We start from the raw sequence: 10,573 nt of genomic DNA, 5'->3' as shown, positions 1-10,573 counted from the left end.
GCATTCAGTCTGTATTGAGAGGTAGGTGGGCAGTATGACTGTGGGGGCCTGCGGCTGCCCCCAGCCAGCACGGGATGGTCCCCCTGCCTGGCTGCCGCGGGCAGGAGGAGGAAGGGCCTCTCTCAGCTCCTGTCCGGGCCACCGGAATCGTCCGGTGGGCGAGTGCTGGGCGGCTCCTCACGCCTCCGCAGAGCGGGATTGCCGCGACCTGCGGTACCGCCCTAGCAGCGGCGTTGGGCTTTACGATAACGTTTAAACTTGTAGAAATAAGGTTGTTGGTTTTTTTTTTAATTAAGCCTGGCTTAAAATTCCTGCCTTGCGTGTATTTGGTTTTTTTTTTTTCACTGCCGAGCAGTTCAAAACCCACCAGGAGCGGGCAGGGCCCGCCGCACCTGCCCGGGGGCACGGCTGCCCCCTGCCCTGCCCGGCCGCGCCGGGGCCACGGCTGCCGGGGGCCAGGAGGCGTTTCCTTCGTGCCCCGGCCCCCTGGCAGCCGAGCGGGACGCTCCGTACTCCGTCCCTCTCCTCTTAGAGGGAGGTCGGGGCGGTGGTGGGCGAACGCCCCGCTTCGGGCGGGTCCCCCGGGGAGCTGCAGCCCCGCTGCCGGTCCCGGCGCGGCTGCGGGCAGGGGCGACAGAATCCGCCGCAACTTCTGGGCTGGGGCTGCCCAGGGTAAACAGGAAGCCCTTCGGCGGGGCTGGGGCCGGGCCGAGGCGGGGCCTGTGGCGGCCGCCCGCCCTCCCGCCTCCCGCGCCGCGGAGCCGAGGGGCCGCACGGCTCGGCCCGGCCCGGCCCGCGGCGGCGGCGGCGTGCCCCGTCGAGGCGCCCGGGAAGGCATCGAGAATGAAATTGCTGTGGAAAGCTAAAATGGTAACCGGGTGTCCCGTCCCCCCCTTCCCCTGCCCGCGGGGTGCCGGAGCCGCGGGGCGGCCGGGCGCCGCTTCCCGGAGCCTCCCCGCTCCTCCGAGGGATGCTCGTCTCCACCAGTAACCGTGGGTGTGAGTGAGTGAGTGAATGTGTCTGACACCGGGAGAAGGGAGGGAGCGCTCCGGAGAGGGAAGTTAGACGAGTCCCTTTGGAGAAATTCAGATGCATGTTTTCTGTCCGTGTTGCAGCGGCTTGTGCTCTTTTGTACTGTTAATAATCTAGGAAATGAGGAGTCATTGCAGCACATGTTCGGTTAAACTTTGGAAGACGTTCCACTCTTTTTTTTTTTTCCTTTTTTTTTTACCTGCTTTCTATTATTTGTGAGTTTTAAAGCCTCGACTCTGTAAAGTTTTTTGTAGCTTGAAATAATAGGTTTTGGAAAGGCAAACCACAAGTGCTTTAGATCCCTCCTGTCAAAAGAAATAAAAGGTTGCTGTATTTTAAGTGCTTGTTAGCTCCAAAGTTTAAAGGCTGTCTGCCTAAGCAATTCAACAGTTTTTAAAAGTGCAATTCCTTCCATAAATGAAAGGCCAAAGAGATTAATTGCTTTAGAAAAGGGGGGAGGGAGAAGGAAGAGAAGACTGCTAATCAAAACCAAACTATTTCCTTAGAAAAGACTTTATACAACTATTTAAAATATGTGCTAGTCTAGGAAAAATAGTTAAATGGAAAGTCAGGGTATCTTGATACCACAGGAAAGGACAACTTGCCAAGAATATCTCCAGTGTTCCCTAAATCTGAAAGTATCCTGTATTGCTTCGATTGTTGTATTTACTTTGCGTAGCCCATCTTCTGCCCTCAGCTCTGCATGAAGCCGTAGAGCACCTGGTATAGATTGTGGTTACCAGAAGAGGGAAAACGTTCCCCTATCTCTTACTCTTTTTTTGTTGTTGTTTTTTTTTTGTTTCCCCTTTTCGTGGCAGAGCACAATTCAGGATGGGGGTGAAGAGGTAGAAGAGGGAGCTGTTTACCATGTCACCCTGAAAAGAGTGCAGATTCAGCAGGCTGCCAACAAAGGAGCAAGATGGCTAGGGGTAAGTAAAGCTGACACGGGGGCATTTTGGAAGGCTGCTTATGGACTTTGGAGCCTGCTCCAGGGAGCTGAATTCCACACCAATTGTTATGATATTAACTTTTAGCACTGACTGCTCTCACTATTTAAAAAAAAAAAAAAACAAACAACAAAACAAAACACTGAAGTTATCTGTGGGTCATCTGAAATAACTCCTTGTGTTGACTCTTCCTCTTTTCTTGACATGTAGAAAAGATTTGACCGGTTGTGGCCATGGATCAGATGATACTTAGTGCATAAATAAGGATCTTAGCTTACGGCTTGAGAAGTTGAATGTTTAGCAGTTATTTCAGACTGGGCTATAGCTCATTTCTGCTGTTAGAAACCTATCTCAGGTCTCGCAAACAAATAGTCATGGTGTTTTGACTAATGAAGGTCTCTCAAAAGTTAGCAGAAACTTCCTTAAAACTTCAGTGAATGTAGGTTTGGGTCTTATTTTTGTATTGCTTTCTCAGCCAGATGAGAAATTAATTGTCTGCATTTCTGCAAGAATTACAGCTCTGCGCTATTTTTCAAAGGTCTATTTCAAAGCATGAGGGCTTCAGTGGTAAGTAAAATGAGCTTAAATGCACACACACTCAATTTGGCATGCTGCTGATTGCCTTCACCTTTGTCAGGCCAAGTCCCCAGCTGATATTAAATGTCCTCACTTCACTGGAATCAGTGCAGCTGTGTCAGTTTGAGCCAGATCTTCAGGAGGTGGCTATAACTTTCGTATTATTTTGTTATGTTTATATATTTTCTTTGGGATCAAAGGCAATAATATAGGAACTTGGTTTGATGTAGTATCCAGGTTGGTATTTTAAAGGCTTTTACAACTGCACTGAGATTTATATCAAATAATTTTCTTGTTAAGTTCCATGACATAAAGCAATACAGCAGTGCTGAAACCACAGTCAAGAAAGATAAGCAAATTCTGTCCTGCATACAGATAATGCTTAGAATCTCCCTTCCCGTGTTTCCAAGAAGTACACAGAGTTCTAATCAGAACAGATAATTTAAAATCTGCTTCCTTTGAGTGGCAGATTTCCCATCTCTGCCTCCTGTTTTTACCACGAAAAACAGTAGAAAGTACTCTTGAGCTCCTTTAAATTTCCCAGCTGGTGGTTTTGTGTAAGAGGTGGAGATCACTTTGAACACGTCTGTGTCCCATAAATGTACTTTAGAAAGGTAGGGTGTTATCCTGTTTCTGCTAAGTTGTTCCTTGTATGTAGAAAGAGTTTGCCAGGTGTTGGTCATATTCTCAAAGGAAGACCCCAAATGTGTTCCTGAGGTCATCACCACAGCTGATGGTGCTGAGCTTAATAGGAGAACAAGGGACTTCAAGGTCACGGAAGTGACTTTTGGCTTTCTGTGGCTAGTGTTAGTGTTTTTCGGGTCAGAATCGAGCCCTGTTTGTGGGGAAGAAGGCAATGTGTCAGAAGTCTGCACCTGTTCTGGGTATAAATTGGTGACTTCAGCTTCCAGGCTGGCATCTTTCATGAGTAAAAAATCTTATGCGTATTATTTAAAAATATTTTTGAACATATGAGCTGTTTGTTTCCCCTAAACTCTTCAGAACATAAAGTATTTTAAGCTCTTTTTGTGGTCTTGTTTTATTAATGGCTTTACTGTGGTCCTAAAGTCAATAAACAGCCTCTAACCCAGAACATTATTTATGAGTAGCTATTCCTGCTGCCAGCAGTTTTGTCTTGAAAAGCATAATTGTCTCTCTTATAATTGTCATCAGGTGACTTATTTTTGGTTTTTAATCTGGAGTTTATAGGGGTTTATGATTTTTTTTCTATGCTTTGAAATTCATAGCACTAAATTAATAAGCTGTTGGATTTATCAGTGTTAGTCTTAATTTTTTTGGTGGTGGTCTAAGTCCTGCTTAGGTTGAAGACTCAAGGTCAACTCAAGAGCCTGGGAGTAACCTATTTGTACATCAGCAAGCATTGAGCCTTCCTTGTAACAAATATAGTAACGCTGTTACTGATTATATGCCTGCCTGGCTTTGCTTTTTAAAAAGTTACTTTTTCAGTGTCAGTTTGTGTCCTGTAAAGGTCTTAGCAGTTTGTCCTTCTCTGAGGCACTGAGCTTGGCGGGGTTTATCCGTCCCGGTCAGGTTCCCTGTAACTTAAAAAGCCCAAGTCTTTCAAACCCTTGACGTTGCATGTGGCTATCAAATATTGTGTGGTGTCAGAGCAGGGGTTTGATCCAGCAGCGAGTTCTTAGTGATGCTGCATTTGTAAAGTCATTTGGAGGCTTTTCAGCTAAGAAATATTAGACGGTAAATTATTTGATGTGATGCAGATCTAACTGAAAATTTCATAGAACCTGTGTGGAAAGGAATATAAAAGGTCTTATTTATTCTAAGTGTGTTGGGTTTTATTACCAATTCCTTTAATTACTGAGAAGCTTGAAATTTTGCTTAAATGCGTTCTTGTACAGGTGCCGGTAAGTGAATGTATCTAGATCTTTTATGTTTTGAGAAGTCTAATAAACCTTTCTTAAAACTCTATCCGAAGAACCCATACAGGGTTCTTGAATGGTCAGCTCTGTTATGAGAGAATGGTCTGTTTAAAAGCTAATCATAAGATTACAGCTTAAGCACTATAAACACTTGCCTATTTGAATACAGAAATGTCTGTCTTGTGTTTCAAAATTCTACAATTAATAACAGAAAAAGACAAACAGGCTGTGACTTATGCAGTCATCTGCAGTTCCATAACTTTCAAAAGTGTGAAGCTTTTGTATAAACACCAAATTTCTTGGCTTTAAATTTAATTAGACATCAAAGGATGACAATAATAGTTACTGGTTTTGTCACTAAATACTTAGTCACTAAATGTTTAGTGAGGCTTAAGACTTTTGGCACTACAGTATTACGAAATATCAAAAGCCCTAGTAGCAGCCCTGTGTCGTGATGGGTGCTGTGCTGAAGCACTATCCTGACTAAAAAGAACTTACAGACTAAATATCAAATGAGGCTTGTCTGTACGCATGTGTTGTCTCAGCTGATGATTGGAATCCAAGGCAGTGGTATCAATTTGCAACAGTCTGTTTTTTCTCAAGTTATTTGTAGACATCAGGGTAATGGGGAGTCTTAACAAAACTTCACAAGTCAAACGTAAGTTACGGAGATGTTGAGAGAGAATACCTCCCAAACACGACAGGCTTAACAAGAGAAAGCATGAAGGCATTTTTTTGAAAATGAGCCGGGTTTTGGTGTCTCCAGGATAGACCCTGAGAGGTCTCCAGAATCTTGAGAGAGATGATGTGGAGAATGGGAACAAGCCATGAAGGCCATGGAAACTGAGGTACATGGCCTAACTTCTTTGTGAGAGGGAAGGATGTAGAAGGTAGGGGTTTGTATAGATGGATGGCATGCTCAAAATAAGGAATGAGGAGAATGCTTTCTGCAGCAGGCTTTTGAGTGGACATTCAGCATCACTTTGTATTGCATTACGTCAGGCTAGAGAGAAAGGCATATTGGTAACTGGAATAGAAAGTTTGAGAGTGCAGCAAGGAATTTTAATGATGTGGCTAGAAGGAGAAGGTTGTGTTTTAAAGTTGTGACACAGAAAGAACCTGAAAAATGAGATTTAGCTTACCTCTGAGGATGTAAAGGTAGCCTGTAGGGAGGCTGGCACCCTGTGTGTCAAACAGGATGGTGCTATTGTCCATAAAGAAAAGGCAACAAAGCAGAAAAGACAGGTGAAAAGTTTAGAGCTCTGTAGGGTTTTTTTTGATCTTGAACTGACAGCCAGGTACCCGTGAAATGAAACAGAGACAAGCTGACTCTTACTGTAGCCAGAAGCAGATAAGAACAGTAAAGGAGTGGCTGTAAAAGTAGATCAGCTACTAAGCACATGAATTTCTGTCACTAGGAGCACTATGCTGATGGAGTATAAGTGGCATTGGAAAAGGTGAACTCTAGACAGTGATTTATTGTAAATGGTAAAGTGAAAAGTAAACAGTTAGTTGAAAAAGAAAGGAAAGAGTTGAAAGAGACTGAGAGATTTTGACTAGGAGGGTGATGGGCCTATGGAAGGCAAAAGGTACAAGAGAAAGTGCTACGAGGTTGGACTGGATGCACTGGACAAGTGAAAGGATCAGAGGAGGACCACAGGGAAGAAACTTCTGTGCTTGTCAAATGGTAGAAATGAGAATTGTTCAAGGGGTTGCTTGCAAAGAGGAACAAGGGCTGGAGAATTTGAGGAGCTGGGACTGCAGATGTGGAATGAGATTAAATTGACATACTGAAATTGCTTGACTATGGAGTGGGCAAAATTGAAGGAAGAGGGTAAGGAAAAAAGGCTCTAGGATGATATATTTGTCTTCATCCCTTCCAATTTTGTGTGTATTAGTTAACCACAGGATACGTGAGCCACCAGCATGATGCAAAACAGAAAAGGCAAATGTGATACTTGGTTGTTTTAGATTATTGCCAGCAGAGATGGGAAGCGTGATCCTTGTAGAGTGTCCTGGCTCACAGTCTACAGTTCTGGCCGTTTTTGAGAAAGTTGATTTAAACTGGAAGGGAGACAGGAGAGGACTTTTTTGGATCATCAAGAAAATGAAGACTATAGCTTAGTTAGGTTAACAAAATGAAGATTTAGGGTGTATATGATTAATACCTATAAAAAAAAAAAAAGGGAAGCAAGCACAAGGGAGGAAAAAGAACCATTCACACTAGCTATAGACTTGTGTTTAAATTGTTAGAAATTAGAAGAAAGTTTCAAATCATCAGAGCAATGAGACAGTGGAGTAGTACTCCAGCAAGCGTGAAGGAAGCAAAGAATCCAACAGCACCAACGCTGGAGCTGCATCAGCTAGTGAAGAGGATTATAAGGCAAACTGAATGCAGGCAGTGGTGCTGGTCTCTCCCGCTGCTGGAGACACCAGTATGCAAAGAGGCGGTAGCTGTCGAATTTTAGATCTGAAGCTGTTGTTCTAGAGGCAGAGAGAGAAGGCCGGGTGGGAGCGAGGAGAGCAGCGGGGAGGGTGGGAGAGGGATGAAGAGAGTGCCTTGTTTGTGCAGATGTCTGAATACGCACTGGCAAGCGGAATATGGAGAAGTGAATGCAGAAAAGTAGCAGAGAGGTGTTAGAAAATGTTAGTGTAGAATTGGAGGAGGGGGAACAGGTGTATAAGAAGAATAGTGCAGATGCAGTGCCACAGAAAACGAGCAGTGAAAGGTAGGGGTGTGGCATGGGCAGGTGGACAAGAGGATTACAGAAATGAAAAGCAAACAAGAGGTTTTAAAATGCTATGAAGTGACTTTTGTAGACCTCCATGTTAACCAGTTAGAGTGCTTTATCACCTTTCCAAGGGTTAGGGGAGGGTGGCCAGCCCTGGAGGAATCTGAGGGAAGCAGTGAGGAATGAATCTTTGAGAGAGGAGGGGCTCCTTAACGCTTGCAAATGTCTTTCCTATCAGAGCCCTTTATCCATGAAGGAGCGAGGAAGAGACCTGCACTCTGCCTCTGGAGTTTTTATTGGGGCAGGTCACAGGAAATGCAGCCAGGAACGGAGTTCCCCCGAGCCTCTGTGCACCAGAGGGGGCCTTTAGAGATTATATCTCCACATTTTAAGTGACTGCTAAGCTTTCAGAGCCAGTCCTCAAGCATCAAGTTTCTTGCTCTACTGATGGGTGACACAAGACTGCTCTTCCTTTGAGTCTTAAATATCCAGATAACAGAAAAATATGATGCTCCCTCATGGCCAGTGCTGCCTGGTTTAGTTAGCCATTAGTTATGTGTCTAGAGCAGATTTTAGATCCGTGTTTCTTTCTGCTGTCTTTTTTTTTTTTGGCCACAACTGAGCTTCAGGCAGAGATTGATGCAAAACCTTACTTGTCTTAAGGGGTCTTTAATGCCCTAATATTTTGTGTATAGCAGAACACGTTCTTCCAAAACTATAAACGAACGGCTGTAGAAGGGTGCTTTAAATACCTTCAAAATTCTGAAAGGGGGAAAGCCAAAAAGTACCAAATCTATCATTAGATACTTCTGTCTTTTCTTAATGCTGATGCTATTTGATAACTACCTCTTCTGAGAGTTTTGTGGTGTTTTAGAAATGAATTTTGAATGATTGTCTCGCACTGCATACGACCACCAGTCTGGATTCTAAACACCACTACAGTCACATACATTGGAAGGAAGCTTGTGTTGGAGAGTTCAGTCAGAAAAACATCATAAAAATATCCAACTAATCTGTATCCTGGTTAAGACCAAGGACATAACCTTCTGTTTGACTTGAATAATATGTCAGAAAAGAAGTTTTACTTTGGATTTTTTTTCTTTCCAACACTGACCTCATAAATATGGGTTGAGATTTAAGTGGTGCCTGGTACCATCAACATTTTTGGAACATGAAAAACCTCAAATTTTCTCTGAGCCTGCTCCTTCCCTCCCATATGTCCTTCTAAGCCAGCTCTGTGATTTCTTTTTCATTTTACTCTTAGGTCCCAGATGTTCTGGTCAAGTGTAGTTTCCTGTGCAACCGGCAGGAAAGGACTTGGCTGATCTTTGTCCTCACTGCAGCTTGCTGTTTTGTCTCTTGATTTATAGCATATGTAGGTCCCTTTTGGCTAAATCAGAGCCTTTGGAGTCAGGTTCCTGCAGCCTGTCCCGACCACCCAGACCAAGGCCAGGGTGTTGTTTTGACTGCATGTTTGGCAGAAGCAGAAAAGCAGTTCCCAAGGAGCTGACAGGCTCCCTATGTAACTGGGTTGCTCTATTGTCTACTCTGAATGCTGTCTCCTCTGAGGAACTGTCTTGGAGATGGAGAAGGAAGAAAGATGGGCTGTGCTCACATTGATTTTGCATGGTGGAAGATGCCTACCAATGCTGGAGACCCACAAAGAAGATATATAGAAGATTTCAGAGGGAACCGAATGATTTTACCTGTAGACAGGTGCATAGTTATCACAAAGAAAGCCTTGGCATCTCATTCAGCTTGCCTTTTCGTTTTGAGTAGGCCCTTTCCTCCTGTCCTTTCCTTCAGTTGTGGGCGTAATAGTACCACAGCATCATAGCCCTTATTAATGACTTCTTATGGAATATTTTTCTCCTTGCTTCCTGGTTCAGGCACAGATCTCTGCTCCAGGGATATCCCAAGTTGCACTCTTCGATGCAGTCATCAGCTGGGTAATAGAGGCTGTGTGTGGAACAGACACTCAAAACTGAAACCTGAGCTTATTATGAGTTTTAAAATGGAGCCTGATAGGTTACAGTCTTACTTTCCCAGTTCCAAATACAAAATGCATAATTAGAGGGGTATCTGGCTTTGTAATGCAGTATCATGCTCTCAGTTGAGTTTAAAACCTCCCATTCCAAGCTGTCCAAGTGTGTCAGGGTGGCAGTGCTTTAATCTTGAGGTGTTATTAACACTAAATTAAGGCTGTAGGATACTCCTGCAAGGTCACATGGAACTAGGGAGAGAGACAGGCAGCCTCCCTTCCTACAGGGCAGTGCAGAGGCATCTCTTGCTAATGATCATTCCATTAAGTGGAACAGCAAGAGGTAGGGGAGGCCTCCCGAGCAGAGGTTGCTGGTGACTGACCTGTTCTGCTTTTGCACTGTCTGTGTGTGCCTGCATTTTGCATCCTACAGCCAGCCTGACTTTGTGCAAAAGCTTGTGTTTGGCATACTTTCAGTTTACCTGTGACATGTAGGAACATAACAACATTCTGTATCATAATTGATCTCCACTGGGAATTCCTCCGATAGCCAGGGTGCCTGTCTTTTTAAACTATCCTTCTGGGATGGTAGAAGTTCTCCCTGAGTTGTAGCATCTTAACATTCAGTGATGTTGGCAGCAAGACTGTTATCTTGCTTGCTTTCTCAAGAAAAAAATAAGTGAAAGGAATAACAAAAAAAAAAATCGGCTTGCTCTGCAAAGAAACTGGCATTTTCTTTCTGACTGCTAGAAGATGTAGGTCACTTGTTGGGTTAAAGAAGTGTTGGCAAGGAATGTGGCTATGTGTCATCGGAAAGCCTGGGAGAAGCAGCATACGAATTGGACTGAGATGCTGTAAAGAGAATAGCCCTGGAGAAACCATTAGTTTTACAGTTTTGGTTTTGATGTTTTCATTTTAGAAACAGGCTGAAGCATTGCGAGCATGTTAGTCACACTTGGATTTAAATTTAGCCTTGGTAAAGCTAATTAAAAATATGTTTAGTGACAGTGTGTAAATGCATGCTTTGAACTTGCATCTTTTACTAGTGCTGTAGGAATCTGTTTTCTAAATATATAACTTCCTATAGCCAGGACTGTAAGGGGGTACAGCTGTGTGAAGAAAGGAGCACAAAGTGATCGGATCATGGCCTGGCCCCTCAAAGAAAATGGGGTTTCCTTGTGTGAAAGGGGTAAATGAATGGTAACTCAGTGTGAATCCTCCTCTTCCTTGTCTTTTGTAGCCAGTGTGTAGTATCATGTAAACCAGAGGCAAAATGTGTGTGATGTCTTAGCATTGTTTATTACACCAAGATTATATCAGACATTGTAAAACATTATTGTTATGCATAAGATCTTTCTTTTTTTTTTTTTAGATACCAGAAAAATTGAGTGTCCCTCTTGCATTTGG

At 43.7% G+C, this 10,573-nt stretch overlaps 1 protein-coding gene across 1 annotated transcript in view; it reads left to right on the top strand.

The window, feature by feature from the left end:
- The first annotated feature begins 716 nt into the window (after nt 1-716).
- RGL1 (ral guanine nucleotide dissociation stimulator like 1) overlaps nt 717-10,573 on the top strand; it is a 76,968-nt gene continuing 67,111 nt past the window's right edge. The window contains exons 1-2 of the mRNA XM_054211875.1: nt 717-870; nt 1,851-1,961. Coding sequence (XP_054067850.1) covers nt 844-870; nt 1,851-1,961 — 138 coding nt within the window. The 5' untranslated portion in view covers nt 717-843. The remainder of the gene's footprint in view (nt 871-1,850; nt 1,962-10,573) is intronic.

Source organism: Rissa tridactyla, chromosome 8, assembly GCF_028500815.1.
Source record: "Rissa tridactyla isolate bRisTri1 chromosome 8, bRisTri1.patW.cur.20221130, whole genome shotgun sequence".
Classification (NCBI taxonomy): domain Eukaryota; kingdom Metazoa; phylum Chordata; class Aves; order Charadriiformes; family Laridae; genus Rissa; species Rissa tridactyla.
This window is presented reverse-complemented; position numbering and strand designations above follow the sequence as displayed.